Here is a 17,737-nt window from a genome sequence, read left to right as displayed (position 1 = left end):
GACCTAACTGGAAATTTTAGATGCTCACGAAATATAGGTCTGGGCCTTGATTAGCACAATCATATCCCAGGAATATGGATTCTTTAAAAATAAACTTTCCAAAGAAAACTTCTCCATGCTGTGGCGCTCAGACTGAAATATTAATCTCTTTTCCCTCTTAATTAATTCTCATCCTGCTTCTAAGAAGAACAGTGCCGGGGGAATAAAACAAAATCCATATAAAACCCAGGATGAGCATTGTAAAAGTGTATGCATGAGCACATAACCACCCCTTGGCATTTATACTGTAAAATTACCTCTCATTAATGGTGGAGAAGAGAACCCCCAAAAGTCTGTGGTTTGATGAGCATACAGCAGTCCTGATGCTTCTCTGAAGCTATAGAGGCCCTGTGAACTGGTGCCCTATTGCACCAGCACCTCCTTTTGGTCAGATGGAGTGTTGCACGTAGTCTGTTCAGTTCAGCGGGGCAATCAGTCCACCCTTCTTGTCTGAATCTCTATAGTCCTACCCCGCAGGCAAAGACATTAAATTCTGTCTCACTGGAGTGTATGGGTTTCCCCTTATGTTTGGCAGGGGTTAGCTGGTCCTTGTCCTCAAGAGGACTGGAATCCCCTTTGGTTCTTAAGTTTCTGTGGAGGGATAGGTTGGAAAACCCAAGCTCACCCACTCAATTGGGTTCCAGCTCAGGGCCCTCAGCCCTGGCAGGCAGAATCAACCCTCAACAATTCTTCTCCTGTACCCTGAGCTCCATCCTACCTTGGTTCTATCGGTTTCTGCAGCCTGTGGTCATCTCTTCTCTAGGGTGTTGTCCCTCTGGGACAGCTTCTCACCAGCTTGCTAGCAGGACCTACTTTCTCTGGTCTACAGCCTCCTCTGGCAGCCACCCCACCCCTGTGCTTCTCAGCTCTTTTCTTCTCCCAGCTGCTGTGAGGCTGCCAATCAGCATTGGCTGGTAGTTCCTGCATTAACTCATTCGTTGCCAGGCCAGCATGGGGTCTATACACCCCATGACATGCCCCAAAAAGGGCCTTGGGTCCATTATCTTCTCACGCCATTCTACCTGCTGTGGGGCCTTATGGTAAACCTTAGGCTGCTGCAGGCCCTCTTTAGTGCATTAGGGGTGTGGCCAATAGACACGTTTCCCTCTTTGTGACATACTGAGGGGAGGATGGCAGACCTCTTCTCTTAGTAGTGTCTTCAGGGAGTATGTTTTTCCTCTCAGTGGTCCTGCTCCCATTGAAGTCAAGGGCAAAACTCCTACTGACTTCAATGGGAGCTAGATTTTGATTGTTTAGAGGAGCATTCAGTGCTTCTCCCCTGCTGTCTTTATTCTGAGAGAATGCTTTGTAGATTACTCCTTTGTTATCGTTCTGTCACAGAAAGCCAAGTATTTTTATCATCATGCCCATGCCCATGTAATGGGCCTTATTATTAAGATAGGTTTAATGATCTTAGTGGCAGTATACAGTAGAAAGAGAAAACAGGGTGAAGAGTTCCCTTAATGTAAGCAGTGTTAAACTTGTTGATCCATATCATCATCATCAACTGGACCTTATGGTTGAAAGGAAAATGTACCTGCAGCTAGGTCCTTGGAAGATTCTAGTTAATTGTAAGAAAGAGTTTTAAAATCATCCAAAACGCTTCTCGTTTTGTGTGTCATTTATCCAGCGTCTTTCACCTAAACATAAGCCAACGTATGTTACAGACATTGCTAACTGATGGAGTGCATTGTTGCAACTGTTTAACACACACAACAACAGGATGCAAGTTTCTAAGAGGATGTGAACAATATTTGCGTTTAAATTATGGGGTGAGGCGGAGGGGGGATGAGTAGTAGACAAGGAGAATATACTCAAACTGGAGTTTTGCCAAAACACCAAGACTAGGACCCTTGTGCTTGAAAAAAGTGAAGGGATTTTTTTAATGACCACAAGTGACCAGCATCTTGCTTTTACATTTCATCCCAAATCAGCACCTCCAAAGGGAGAGTGCCCTCTAACACTATGCTTCAAGACCAATTCACAATGAAGATGTTGCCTCCTGAATCACTAAAGATCCTTTCTACTGCTTCAGTTTGGCATTTTTCATTGTATCATTGGCTATGGTAGCTGAAAAATCAAGCCTCAAAATTAATTTGAAAACTGTCTTCCAGTATTTGGAGGAGGAATCTTTAGTAACCATGCAAAACTGAGCACAGTGATCATGGGACTTGTGAATTATTTCACTCCCCTTTTCCCTGATTTGCCAGTATTTTAAATTAGTAATAAACATTCTGCACGTGGACTTGCAGACCTTAAAGGACTGGCACATGAGACACTTGAAGTAAGTTTTCCTCCCTTGCACATGTTCTGGATGGTGCTGTGCTGTGTTTGGAAGCTGATCAATAACAAAGATTTCACAATTGTAACCTTATTCAAACTATGATATAAACAGACATTGAAACAGATGCTACTAGGTTTTTTTCCTACTTATAAGTAAAGTCAGCTTTTTTTTGTTCCAACAAAATTGTAACCTGGAAGGAAAGCAGTTAGACATTGTGGAATCCCAATTCCTTGTTGCGTTTGGCTTTAGTAAATGTGGAAGCCAAAAATAAACATTTGCTTGGCAACTTCACCAGAAGTTAATATAAATGCAGTTTTTATCCTTTCAATGAAAATGGCATTCAGTATTGGTTAACATTTCTTAAGGAGTAGTGACTGTGTCATTAAGGTTGTAAGACAGTTTTTATTTTAATTCCAATTACGGACCTATGGTGCTTACCAGAAAAAAAAACCAAACCCTCTCCCCCCATCTTTTTTACAAGGCTTTCACGTGTCCAGAGGTGAACTTTCTTTGAAAGTTTGAAGGTAGTTGAACAGGATGTTTTTGAGTTATGAGACTATGGAAATGAGGTGGTTATTCACTTTTTAGAAATTGTTCTGTTATTTTGTCCATTCTCAGCCTAAAAACAACTGGATATAAAACTTCAAACTCATTTTTTTTAAACTAATCTCCTTAGGAAGTATAGCATATGACTTTTTTTCAGGCTGGAGTGCACAAGGTTTTAGGTATTAGAAGTAGCATTTTTGGATGTTCTGACAGGTCTTGGCAACAGGTACAGGTTTCATTCCAGCTAATGTAAGAATTCATTTAAAAAAAAAAATCCAGCCGTTTTTATTAGGAAACTAGGCTTCAGAATTCATCTTACAGTCATCAGCTCCAGGGCACCTACCTTGAGTTATCGCCCCTGTCAGCTCACACCTTCCTCACTAAAGACGGCACAGGTAATGTTGGATCTCTGCTCTTCAGTAGCTCCCCACACAATTACACTTAGAGAAAGTAACTTCCCCAGTTCCTGAACTGTCATTGCTCTCCACCACTCCCTCTTGGGGAGACGGAGTCTTTGTGAATGAGGTGGGATGGGTATTACAGAGTTCAAGGGAAAAAAAGGAAAATGGCAGGAACTGTGTCTTCTGTAGGTACCACGGCAAACTTGCTTCACTGTTGACTGTGCCAGAGTGGAGTGTTTCTGGAACTGCAGTGGTATACTATAACTGATATAACATGGGTGGATATCGAGAGGACGGATTAATGTTGATCCAACATTTGAAAAATTGGATAACACTTCAGTCCTAAGAATGTTTATGATATATTTATTCTTTCTTTTGAACATAACTACTACAATATAGAAGTGTATTATTGCCATATTTAAAATAATACTTTTTGGGGGAAGGTGGCTTTCTTTAGAGTTGTAAGGTCCATCAATTTATATGTTGGTTTTGGGATGTGAAGTCTTCTGTGGCAACTGGATTGAGACTACCAAATTTAAGAGCTATCAGATGGTAACTGATTTAGGCTGGATTTGAACCAGCAATAATCTAGAAATAGAAGGTTTTACTGCTTGTTGACTGAGCCCTCCGGACACCCTTTTCCAAGATCCACTACATAGGGATGGAACACGAGTAATCAAACTGCTAACCCATATTTTAAGTCCTGTTGGGAAGAAGATTTATGCCAGACCAGATGAATTGCCTTTTATTTCTGAGGGTAAATCAATCTTGAAATGGTTGATGCAGAGCTGTCATTTCCAGTTAGAAATAATGAAAAGACAAGGCAGGGCTCCTTCCGAATGCCAAAAGAATGGGTCTGTCCAGGGAATTTTATTCGAGAATGCACAGTAAAAATATGCCAAGCAGCATTTACACAGCAGACTGAGGACAACAGGTACCAAACAATGAAGGGATGTAAATTTTCCAGCAGGGCATTACTCAGGAAATACGCACATAAATCCTGTTAACATGTACCATGGACAAGGATGAGGGCAGAAGGGGAGGAAGGGTGTTGCACAATATGCCTCCTGTCACCCACTTTGTAAATGTATAGCATAAATCTCTTGGTCTGATTGCTTCTAGTGTTCAGTATACCTGGTTACTTACACAGGCAGTTTTTTGAGTCTGTGAATAAAAGAGGCATGATAAAGGCAATGAAAATCAACCTAATATTTGTGAGTCACAATTCCTCTTCTATTGCTGAGTCACCACTCATGATATGATAATGGCATTTACAGCCAACAAAATTGGAAACGAAGAAGTAAAACACAGATAAAAGTATCCTGGCTCTCTCTAAAGGCACAGGCACACAATGTCTCATCTTATGCAAAAAAAATTTTGATTTGACATTTATCATCTAGACCCAGGACTTCCAGTGCCTGAGCAAGAGAGAGTTTCTCGACAGGCGGAGATATGGTAGCCGTAAATCAGCTTCAGATTTGGAAAATAGAATCTTTTTATATGACACATTGGGATGTAGAAGATTGAAGCAGATGGTTACAGATGTTCTGTTTTTACCATACTGAATGAGGTTTCTGTAAAAGTTACCTCACCTTTTAAGAGAGAGAAATCAAAGGTGCCTACATAACCTTTGATTGGCACGTGCATGCTTGCCCTTCTGGGATTGTTGATGCAGCTGCTGGCTCTCAAACAACAGCATTCGTCTTTGGAAACATCCATGTAATGACATGAACAAACACGCAAATAAAAAAAAAAAAAAAAAAAGCAAAAGCCCTGAGGTTTAAATCAGCAGGGTTCCATTGGGTACAGATTGCACCATTGCTTGCTTAGAGGAAAGAATTTAAGCAACTTCCCTGATTATGACACAGTTTGCCAATCTGCTAAACAATAGAGTTGGGTAGCTTATAAATAATTAATTAGGATTTTGCTGCATGATTGTCTCCCAGGCGGTAATCTCCATGGAGATGATTTAGCTTGCAGGATCTGAAAAGTAACAGACTCCAAGATGATGGTACTGTGATGGCCTCACTCTCTCTGCCCTGCAAAAGGAGAACACTCGGAGATGTATCTGTCCAACGTACAAGGCCAGGCACTAATTTTACAGCAAATCATATAATGTCTTTTTATCCGACTTTCCACTCAGCACATGAAATGGTTTCTGTGTCTCTGCAGAAGCCTCTTGTAAAACAGTTTTTCGTTTATATTGAATATGGCTTGAAGTCAGATTGCCAAGAGAGCTGTACTTCTGCATCTCTGGCTAAGAGCAGGAGTATGGCCCAGGAGTTTGGGAAGACACACAGGAGGGGGCTCTAGGAGAGGAGATCTCCACAAGGATGCCCTTGTGGAGTTCTTTCCTGATTGTTCACCTTCCCCATGGAATAACCCAAGGGATCTGCCCCCAAACCTAGCAGATCCAAAAAAGCCCTTTACCTAGCTCTGATCCCTGGTGCCTCCCTGGACCCTGGCAGAGCAACTCCAATGGAATCACACTTGCAAGGGCCCCTTCCACCCCAATCGACTGCAGCTTCCCTGGGGGGGAGCGGGGGGAGGCTCCATGAAAAATATAATACAGTCCCAACCTTTATTATTTTTTCTGACTAAGCTCCAGGGGGCTGGGGGAGGAACATGTCTCCTCCTCCCTCCCCCTCCCACACACACTGGCTCTGCTCCTGGTCCACCTCCTTGCATTTGGTCCACCCAATCTATAACTCCACACACAGAACATAAGAACGGCCATGCTGGGTCAGACCAATGGTCCAACTTAGTACTCCCACCCAGCCACTCCCCTGTCCCTATGTGTCCCTGTCCCCCTTCTCCCTGTCCCCATGAGTTTCTGTGCCCCCGCTCAGACACCTTCTGTCCCTGTGTAGCTCTGAACCCTCTCCCCAATCACCATGTGGCCCTGCACCTCCCTCCCCACTGTGGCCCTGTGCCTCCATTCCCTTTCAGCTCCTGTCCCAGTTTGTCCTCCCCCACTAGCCCTTATGAGCCCCTGTCCGACCCCCCAGCAGCCCCACACTGTCTGTCACCCAGTAGCCCCTGTCTCCTGGCCTGGCCTGACAGGAGCTGAGTAGAGGGCAGGCCTTTTCTCTTCCCTAGCTGGCTGGGAGCTGCTGCTGCGGTGTATCACCTCTGGTGGGCAAAAGGCAGAACTGCAGCAACATTTCGGCAGAAGCTTTTTTGTGCGCAAAAACTTAAAAATATGCATAGCTCATTAATTATGCACACGCGCAGTAGCACAGAATTCCCCCAGAAGTAAACTAGCCCAGTATCCTGGCATCTGACAGTGGTCAATGCCAGGGGCTTCCAAGGGAATGAACAGAACAGGGCAATCATCAAGTGATCCATCCCCTGTCACCCAGTCCCAGCATCTGGCAGTCAGCACTGGCTCTTGACCTACATCTTCCATGAAGTCCAGAGGAGGGGAAACAGAGCCACAGAACTGGCTGGACCTGACTACTTCCCATCACACAGTGATGATCCCCCTCTGATCACAGATTTGAGGAAGTGGTGGCCAGTGTATACTTTAAAACACCGCCCACCCACCCACAGACCCCAAAAAAGAAGCAAACCCTATTCTGCTTTAAATAACCCTTTTAAGCTGCATTTTTAACATATTTCCTAGTGACAGTAGTTGGTCTTCCTCCCTCAGGGGATTGCATTCTCTCCCTGATGTCATTTCCCCTGCACTCTTAGAATGCTGTTGCAGTAATAAATTGGAATTTGCTCCACAGCCTAACTGGGACGCCTAAGAGGTTGAATCAGCTTAAAATTCCCAGCCTCCACAATGAAATGGAACAGCTTGTGAGCACACAGATGGATCTTTCTTTGTTTATTTTTCAAACACAAAAATATTCTACAGAATAGAAGATAAGTTTGGCTGATAAGAAAACACATATTATCTACAGAAATTACGGGGGGAGATTCTATGGCCTGTTATGAAGGAGGACAGGCTACATAATCATAATGGCTCCTGCTGGCCTTAAAAATTTATAAATCTATGCCATAGGGCAAATTCTGCCTCTGTTTACATTCTTGCAATCCCAATGGGGAATGTGTCAGAATTTGGCACATTGTCTTTAAAAATCAGTTAGAAACAGCCAAAAGGAAATGTTTGATTCTTTCAGGAAAATATAGCTTTATTGTTCAAGATTAAGTCTCTACAGCTTTTTCTCCACCCTCACCTGCCAATAACCTGATGGCCAGATTGGTCCCACAAACCAATGAGTGCCCAGGAGGTGGACACCTACTACCTACTTGTACTCTTTACCAAGTGTTTATAATATGTCATATTTTGCTGTGCACAACGCTTTTACTGTATCTTTATGGAAAATTCCATCCATTTTGCTTTGCCCAGAAGTCTGGAAAAAGTGAAACATTTCTCATGAAGATAGCACTGAACGTACAGAAACCTTTGTAACTATCATGAACCATCTATGAAATATAACTCGATACAAAGTATTTGCAACAAACAAAAGCCAAATAAGTATGAAACATACTTGGGAAATTCTCCATCATCCCTCCAGGCAGGCCCAGAGAGTGAGTATAAATCCTCTTTCCAGCAAACTCAGACAGGTAATTTATTGTAGGCCTGCAAAGGGAGTAACTTTCTTCCCCACACTTCATGCCCATCCAACTTTGCTAGCCATTGCTTGGAGGAGTGCTGCCATGGCTCTGCCCCATCTTTGCCTTCTTGTTTATTGGAGAGGGAACAATCGGTGACAGGACCCAGTGTCATGATGTGATCGCTGGTGGCACAATTGCACCAGACTGTTGAGGGGACTGTATTTCCTTGCAGGGCCATGTGGGGGTTAGTGACAATCTAACCCAAAATGTTTAAACAGTAAAGTGGGGTGTTGTGGTATTTTTATAATTGAAAGCTTCATTTCCAAATGCGGGGTTATCTTGTAGACCGCCACAGTGCAGAAGTTTCTACTTTAAAGTTATACTTTTAGATACATTTTCTTTTCCTGTCAGTAGATCAGCAAAGAGTGGGCAAATTATTAACACTTAAAATTGGAGTTAGCTACTTCCCTGAAAAAAGGTTCACCGTTGGTTAGATGTTTTTGTCTCTGTTGTTACTTTGTGTTTCTGAAGAGTGCAGGATTTATTCTGTTTACTTCTGGCTATCCTCAGAATGCGGGGGGGGGGGGGGGGGATTTTTCCAGCTCCTCCCCACAAATGAACTCAATCCTGACCAATTGTAGGACTGAAAGGAAAGTTCAGATTCTATGCTCATATAATCCTTGGCCTCAGTGTGTGACTAACAAAGATTCTAGTTAGTGCTACTTGTGATCCTTTTGTGTGCATATGTGCAACGGACACCTGTCCTCTAGGAAATGAACTAAGACCAAATCATCCTACTGTGGTCCCCAAAAAAGCCATCTTGTGGCAACTGCTTTTGGACCCAGTTCTGGAAATGCACATGCTTAACTTTGCACTTGTGAATAGTTCCACTGAAGTCAGTGGGAGCACTTACGTGCATAAAGATAGCCATATGCAGAGCTGTCCCTTGTGTATGGCGAATTGAGGTGACTGCTCCGACTCTGCGCTTTGGGGGGCCCCACGGGCTGGTGCGATTGGCTGGCGCAGTCGGTCCCAGAAGTGCCGGGTCAGCCCCGGAAGTGACAGATTCGTCACTTCCTTCCCGGGCCCCGTACTCCCCTAGGGACGGCCCTGACCATGTGCTTAAGTGTTTGCAAGATCAGGGCCTTTGTCTCTATTGATCTTGAACCTGTGACATAGGAATGAAAGACTTTGTATCTCTCTATTACAAACCAGATATGTTATTGTGTCTGCAACTAGGGTTCTTAGTTACCCAACACATCTCATCAGTTCAGGAGGCTGGGAAAAATTAAACTGCTCTGATAGTAAAGTTACCAAAAATACCATAATTACATATCCTGAGCTATAAAGCTAGAAATGTTTTAAAATCAGCAAAACACAAACAAAAAGTGTGGTAAGAATCATGTACCGTTTTCTGGGATTACCATAGGGGCTAATCACACTTCTGCAGTCAGAACTAGAACTGGGTTGTCCTGTTGATAAGGTTGGCATAAAATGCATATTGTATTTTATCCTGCCAAATTTCATGTACTTTGACACTTAACATGTTGTGATGATGAACAGAATAGATCTGTTGCTTTCAAAGAAAGGCATCTGCAGGATGAACAAATAAGTGCTTTTTAAAATGTATTTTTCAATTAAGATAATAACTTCTTAGGCCTAAGTTTTTCAGGTTCTTCATGTACAGTCTCTGGCATCAGTCCTATAATTAAGATTCTGACAAATGCAGCCTACAATACCTCTAATGCTAAAAGAATAAACACATTTTAGAAAAGCTGCTTTTTTCCTGAACGTATTTTTGTGTAAAATAAATTTCATAAACAGAAATCCGTTAGCAGCATTTAGAGTGCTTAGAAAAGACATGTTTTACATTTTGATACTGTAACAAGCAGATAGAGATCTTGTTTTGTTCACTGAGACCAAAACAGTGACATATACTATAATTTCCTAAAATGCCATCATGGCACTTAAGAGAAACCATTGAACATGTTGCAATGAAATACTTCAAAAACAATAGAACTGAAAGATATTGGGCCAGATCCTCATCTGTGTTGATTCTTTCAAGTCAGTGGAACTGTGCCAGTTCATACCAGCTGACGATCTGATCCTATCTGTGTGAATTTGGTGCTGGTGAAAGTGACAGTTTTGGAGACTGAAGTTTTCTCTATCCACAAAAAAGCAACGCCATGGATGTCAATATAACCTTCTGAACACTGTAAGTCTGAAGTGTGCAGTCTCGACTTGGGATACTGCCTCTGTGGGGGAAAGATCCGTGTCCACGCCCAGTCAATACTTGGTCTTTAAGATGAGATTGCTGACAAGATTGCTAGTCTTTGTGATATTGAGTCTATCCACTTGGAATTGGGCAGACAACCATACTTGTATAGGACACCAAACAGACATCAGATGGTAACAAGAAAAGGAGTACTTGTGGCACCTTAGAGACTAACCAATTTATTTGAGCATAAGCTTTCGTGAGCTACAGCTCACTTCATCGGATGCATACTGTGGAGCTGTAGCTCACGAAAGCTTATGCTCAAATAAATTGGTTAGTCTCTAAGGTGCCACAAGTACTCCTTTTCTTTTTGCGAATACAGACTAACACGGGTGTTACTCTGAAACCTGTCAGATGGCAACAGTATTCAATCATTATCAACCTAGGCTGTATTTGATCCAATGACCTACAAGTGAAATGTTCCTTATTCTATTAGAGCCAGGTTTTGACGCCTTTACTCATGTAGAGTAGCCCTATTCATCTCAGCGGAGCTCCTCATGGAGGAAAGTGAAACTCACAGTGGGTGAGGGTGTCAGAATCTAATAATCCCCCAATTCCCTGAGCAATCCATTCCTCTTAACACAGCAGTTTGGGCGGGAAAGTAGACTTCCATGTCTGAGACAGAATGAGTGTCATGATCCACATTGTGGAGTACCTGTTCTTGGGAGAGGCACGCCACCTTTCAGTCTCAGTTTCATTATATGTTAAAATGGGGAAAATAAATCTTACCCTCTTATCTCTCAGGAGTGTTATGAGGCTTAACTAGGTAATATCTGCACAGCACTTTGAACATGTAAAGTGATATGTAAATTCTAATCAATATTATTCCTACTTAGCATAAGAGTCTAGATTCTGCCACCCTCACTCACACTGAATAGTACCGGAATATGCATAGAGTCCCATTAAGGGGAAGTACCTCACTCCACAGGTAGTATCCAATAAGCTAATGCTCACTTTAATAATTGCAGAATATGACCCAAAATGTGCATAAATACTCTGAGAAAAGATCATCAGCTGACTTCAGTGGAGCAATAACAATTTATACCAGCTGAGGAGCTGTCCCTGTATTCCTGAGTATCAGTCACTGAGACCAAAAGAGCCTGAGGGACAGGTGAAGAAGTCAAAGTCTGTGTTACTGATTTGCATAAGAGATGTTTCTTCCCTCATATGGGGTGAACTCCTGGACCTAAGAAGTCAGTGGCAAAACTCCCATTGACTTCAATGGGTCTAAGACTTAAACATACAGGGTAAAATTTTCAAGAGAGCCTAAGCCTTAGGACCCCAATTCCCATTTTCAAAAGTGACAAGCACTTAGGAAAGAAAGTGATAGTCAGTGAGATAGGCTCCTAAGTGCCTAAGACTCTTTTGGAAATTGGATTTAGGATTCTAAGTCACTTACGTGCTTTTGAAAAATTTAGCCACAGGAAGCACATCTCACTGTATTCCAAGGCAAGTTCAAAGATACATTTTAATGTCTATATGCAACCATAATACTTAGTCCTGCCATGAATGCAGGGGACTGGACTAGATGACCCCTCGCAGTCCCTTCCAGTCCGATGATTTTATAATTTGAACCACTGTTGTGTATTTTTCATATAAAAAGCATATACTTCCATGTTTAAAATAGAAACTAATTATGAGAGTTAATTTTACTGTTTGTCAAGTATAGAGTTAGGATGCTGGCAGGCTGTCATGCTCTCCTGGATGCCATTATTCCTTTCCTGACCCAGAATGGTGAAGAATCATAGAATATGAGGGTTGGAAGGGACCTCAGGCGGTCATCTAGTCCAACCCCCTGCTCAAAGCAGGACCAATCCTCAATTAAATCATCATCCCATGAAGAATTTGCTACCTGTTATATGCTTGACAATAAAATCCTTCTTAAATTCTTCTTGAGAGCCAAGTGCAAGACTGTCTTATAATAAAAGGCAATGGTTCTCAAACTAGGCCTGCCGCTTGTTTAGGGAAAGCCTCTGGCGGGCCGGGCCGGTTTGTTTACCTGCCGCGTCTGCAAGTTCGGCCGATCGTGGCTCCCACTGGCTGCGGTTTGCCTCTCCAGGCCAATGGGGGCTGCGGGAAGCGGCGCAGGCTGAAGGATGTGCTGGCCGCCCTTCCCGCGGCGCCCATTGGCCTGGAGCGGCGAACCGCAGCCAGTGGGAGCCCGGCCCACCAGGGGCTCTCCCTGAACAAGCGGCGGCCCTGGTTTGAGAACCACTGATAAAAGGCATGTTTCTACCCGTGTCTAAATTTACTTTCAGGAATGCGTGTGCTGCTCCAAGAGCCACCCACATCCTCCTTGTAAACAAGGTATGCACTTACAGCCTGCCCAAGTGCAGAAAAATTGAAAGAGAGAAAAATCATGCAATGTCTGCTAGTGTTAGCCGCTTTAGCCCTCTGCTTGGAATATCTTTGATGAGGACTTTTTCTTCTTACCTTTACTGGAAAGGTGTGAATCCGAGATGAAAACGTTGCTTTGCACTGTTACTTTTCGAACTTCGATCCCAAATGTTTGGGTCAAGCAGCAGAAAAGAATTGTTTAGCTTTTAGATATGACTCCCCTCATCCTTTACTGCCTGCTGTGTTCTGTTGTTCACTCAGGCCCTGAATCAGGATAGCATGTAAGCACATGCTTAAAGTTGAGCATGAGTTTAAGTCCCATTGACTTCAGAGGGATTTAGGATCATGCTTAAAATTAAGCATGTGCTTAAGTTTTTGCTGAATAGGGATGCCTTCCCAATTTGGGGACTCTGTAGTTCCCATTTAAGCACAGTTCATGTTAATATTCTTTAATATTTTTCCCTTTCCCTCCAATGTCCTTGATGCTACACATAATAATTAAAAAGGCACCAATAATGCCATTCCCAATTATTGATACATGCAAACAGTGTTTCACAGTAGACTGGAGCACTGTAAACCTAAATACTTCTTCGCAAGGCAAAATGCTTTCTCAGGAAAGTTCCATGTTATAATAAGCTTGTGGAATAACAAAAGTGTTATTCACCCACAAAAGGGTGGTCTCCATAGTAGGAACAAGGTCATTGGAGGAGCACTGGAGAATAATGATGTTAGACAAAAGGCTAATGTTTGATTTTAAACTAGCTGATAATGTATTCCTTGTGCCCTGGCTTTAAATAAAAAAAACCATTTGGGGTAAGTATCTGTGATCATAAAGTCAGTGTTGCCATTTGCTGTTATTCAAAATGCATATTCCCCCTATCAGGGTCTTCCCATTGTTGATTTATGCTTTTTTTCTGTAGCATGATCTGACCTCAGCAATTATTTATGAGCTTGCTCATATAAATCCTCTCTTTCACAGGCAACTCACACACTTGCTAGGGCTTTTTGAATCTGAATTTGTGCTGCAAGTTCACCTATCACTTCCTCTGTTCCCACCCAGCTTTTTGGAAAGATACCCAGTCACACGATGTGCTTGTGAAAGGTAGCTGATTGAGGAAGGATGCAGGAAGGATATGGTTTTGGAGTGATTGCATAAGTGCTGTATAGGACATGAAAGTACAGGATTTATACAAGAGCGATTTTCAAGGCAGTGGCTGCAAATATTAAGGATTTCTTTATTTTTTACTTAGGCCTGCTCAGGACTTAGGACTTGTATTGTAGCTCATCATGTAATAACTTGTATTAATATCGTGCTTATTGTGTGAGCTTGGCCCAATATATTTTGTTATCAGTACCCTAAAATATCGGTACCCTAAAGTTTCTCTGAAAAACTAATAGGATTTGTAAGGGGAATGGGCTAAAGCTTTTGTGTGAGATTGTCAAAAACAATCAACTCTGACCAAATGCTGTTCTCATTGAAATCAATGGGGGGCTTTACCATTGACTTCAGATTTAGGCCAATGCTGAGTCCTTTTGAAAACCCCACCCTTTTTTGAAGGATAAAGCTGTACAAATAAAAGTCTCAAAACTTAATGTGATTCACTGCAGTAATGAGAGTGTACGCGTTGTAATGAAGTGGAGGGGGCATGGGGTATGTATTTTAAAACTTTGTTTTGGTCATTCCACATTCGGCCAGCATCTGACATCTGTATTTATTTTCAGAACTCTCCTAATAGATTATTTGCATCTGTTCAGTTCCAAGAGTAATGCTCGATTTCCTGAATTTATAGGTTGCAATAAAATCCATTCGTAAGGACAAAATTAAGGATGAACAAGATATGGTTCATATCAGACGGGAGATTGAAATCATGTCATCCCTCAGCCATCCTCATATCATCACTATATTTGAAGGTTAGTGACTGCGATTCTTTTCACCATCTGTACTGTTTGTTGTCTCAGACCTAGTTTTCATATGCTTTTAGGTTAGGTCTTATGCCATCTCTTAGTTTTGTGCACCAATTCCCCTTCAAATCGTATTCCACTTTGCAAATGTACACCACCTCTCTAGCAACCACAGGAATTCCTTGCGTGGGGGAAGTTGTTAATGTGTGGCTGAAATGCTTCTGTCTAAGTGTGAGGAGAGCTGTCACACAAACCATCCAATTTTCCCTGTCCCAAACCAGAAAATCAATTTCATTTCCCCCCTCCCACTCCAATTCATTTCCTCCCCCCAACAAAATAAAATCAATTTCAGTTCATGCCCCTCAACCACATAGAAAGTCAAACTAGATGATCTGATCATCCTTTCTGGTCTTAAACTCTTTGAAACCCCCAACCATTCCCCACATAGTTCATTGCTTTAACTTCCTTGGAGCCCACCTGGTCATTCTTAGTCTCCTCACACCGTTTCCTTCATTGCTGCCAGCCCCTCTTGACGGCTATCTTCCCAGGCCCCGTTCCTCCCTGAATCCAAGGTTCACCTTCCCCCTGACTTCTCAAGCCTTGCTCCCAACCCAGTCACTAGCTCATCACTCCTGTCTCCCAGTCCAGTCCCAACTCCTTCCCTTGGCTCTGCATTCCTGCTCCCTAGCTCCTTTCCCTGCAGCATATGGCAATGGGGCTGGTAGCTTTCTCCAGCTTATGGTTCCTGGCTCCAGGGCTGCTACTGACTCTGGGGAGGAGCTGGAAGTAAAAGGCAGCCTAGAATAGTGGCCTCTAGTGGAAGCTCCTCCTTCCTTCCTTCCTTCGGCTGTGACGTCCTGGCCAGAGCTAAACAGGTTCGGAAGTGTACATGCTGTCTGGTCCTGAGTAGGAATTGAGCCGCAGAGGACCTGTAGAGTGCAAACTCCAAATGTGTTGAGGGAGCTTTGCCCCACTTAGTCACTCTTCTTTTCTCACATGCTTATATTGGGAAGAGGCACCTGAATTTGGCCCTAAGTATTAACTCTACACACCCGCTGTACAGGCTAGGTGATGATAGGTATATGGCAACTCCATTCTGAGAGTTGATCTGACTGATTAAAACAAGGTCCGGCTTGGAATAATGTTACAATATCACATATTGAGTTATTCAAAAGCATGTTCTTTTACTTGAAAGGAGATGAATTCATCTGTCTTTTTATGGAATAAACTCGTAACAGGATCTGGGAACAGAAAAGGGGAGGGATGCTGTGTCAGCATGTGGGTTGCAAATGGAGCAAAAGTTATTTCCAGTGTGCACTGGAACTAAAAAAAATTAGGTATGCTACAGTGCTTTGACCAAGTGGCCTTCTTATGTCCCCTGCTCTGCTTTAAATAATTTTACTGAGTTAAAACATTTTAAAGAGTTAGAAAGATTTTAAAAAGTAGAAAATAACTTAAAGTTACCTTGAAGCAAAACCTTCCCCTACAACCCTCAGTTCCTTGGCTCTAGCTGAAGATGATCTCTTCCCACAGCAGAACCAAGACAGGTTTTTAGTTCAGGGTTTTTCACCCCTTCCTTCCCAGTGAAAGTGCATATGGCACATGACAGTGTTACCCTCAGTGAGATCCCATGCTGTTTATTCTGTTGTGATTCCTTAAGCATGAGTGACTCTTTTCTACATGGAAGCTGGAGGCAGCTTTCCTCTCGTCTTTATAGGTTTTCAAGGTGTTCATTCCATTACCATTTGCTTCTATTCGTGGTGAAATAGCTACTCTGTTATTGAAACAAAATAATTATTGAGAAACTAAAGCAGTCTGGCATGACCCTCTGTATTTCAGTCATGGCCTGTGGAGATGGGCAATGGGAATTCAGATGGACAGTGTGATCCTATCCATTATAAAATCAATCATGTGGCACTGGGAACAGAGGCATGGCAGCTGTAGCCTCACAAACTCCAGGAGGCCAAAATAAATATTCTCCAACACCTGACATCATACCATGGGTACTGAAGTGCAGGGCAGACCAGCTGAGACATAGCCATATTCACCAGGGGAATAGTTACATACTGCAGAATAATTAGGATCCCAAGTCAGAAAGGTACCTCTTCATGTGTCTCACTTTAAGAATAAGAGGTGGTTCCAATGAAGTTAATGGGACTACTTCCATGTTCGAGATTAGGCTGGTACTGTAGCTTGCTGTATCAGGGCCTAGATTACAAAGCCATCTTCATGAATAAGCCATAAAAGTGATTATAGTTATATTGTTATATATATAAAGGTTAGTTTTAGTTCTATGTTGTCTATTTATAATTTCTCTTTTGCTGTGTGTATTCAAGAAGCGATTTGAACTGCCATCAAACGCCCTAAAATCCATAAACAGAGGTGCAGGGCTGCACGGAGTCTGGCTAGAATGAGTACTGCTCTGTCTGTCTGGAAGATCTTTAAAAGATCTTTGAATTGTACTTACAAAAACACATGTTTTCCTGAAATGGGATCCATGTTTTGGTATCCTTTTGACCTTGTTGGCTAAAGGTGATTAACCTCTGAATTTGTCAACTCAATATAAACATGAGCCATTGGTTTTTAATGCTAAGCAAATCCAAATGCATGTAAACAGGCTTTCTGGTTTAATGATACATTTTGTACCCAAATCAAAATGAATTTATCTCATGTGCTATTTGCAAGAGGTAGACCTCCAGTTCTGAGTCAGAAGAAATTCCATCCTCTCAAGCAGGACTGTAATTGGCAATCTTTAGAGTGCAGCTGGAAGGGAAGTGTTCTTTTGAGTGACTTTAAATTCCTTGAAAAGGACTGAATAGATGAAGCTGACTTTGCCAGAAGTGTTCTGATTTCAGGGCATAAATTTTAACTCAGAAAGCAAAGCGCCCTCCACCCCCTTTTCTCCCCCTTGCAAACTCCAGGACTTGGTATCTAAAGCCTTTGAGAGCAAACATATTATTCCATGGGTAGCCTGAGTGAAAAAAAAATCCCATCTGGCAATACTTTATTTTATAAAAGTTAAAACATGGGGAGCGTATAGGGCCCAATCCTGTAAACACTTACACATGTGTAAAACTGTTCATGGGGGTAACGTTATGCACAGGATCAGGCCCATGGGTCTCTACATGGTGATGTACGGTGTTTGTGTAAGAGTTTCCATTGCGTGTCCCGGGTGTTGTCCCGGGTTTCAGTAAATACAAACAGAGAAGTTCCTCCATTTATGAAAAGGACAGGTTACTTTAAAAAAAGTAAACACATTGTTTGCAAACACCGGGGAAATTATTTAACAAAGATTTTCCCTACTGAAATATAAGATTATGAACCCAATGCAAAGCCCATTGAAGTCAATAGCATTGGTTACTCCTGTACGTAAAGTAAAGCATGTAT

The 17,737-nt window shown here is 42.4% G+C and overlaps 1 protein-coding gene across 1 annotated transcript in view; it reads left to right on the top strand.

Moving 5' to 3' along the window:
• The window catches only part of NUAK1 (NUAK family kinase 1), a 57,169-nt gene that overhangs the window by 15,870 nt on the left and 23,562 nt on the right, over positions 1–17,737 (top strand). Inside the window, exon 2 of the mRNA XM_077807547.1 lies at positions 14,239–14,359. Within this exon, the coding sequence (XP_077663673.1) occupies positions 14,239–14,359 (121 nt within the window). The remainder of the gene's footprint in view (positions 1–14,238; positions 14,360–17,737) is intronic.

The sequence above is a fragment of the Eretmochelys imbricata genome, chromosome 1 (assembly GCF_965152235.1).
Source record: "Eretmochelys imbricata isolate rEreImb1 chromosome 1, rEreImb1.hap1, whole genome shotgun sequence".
Taxonomy (NCBI): domain Eukaryota; kingdom Metazoa; phylum Chordata; order Testudines; family Cheloniidae; genus Eretmochelys; species Eretmochelys imbricata.
This window is presented reverse-complemented; position numbering and strand designations above follow the sequence as displayed.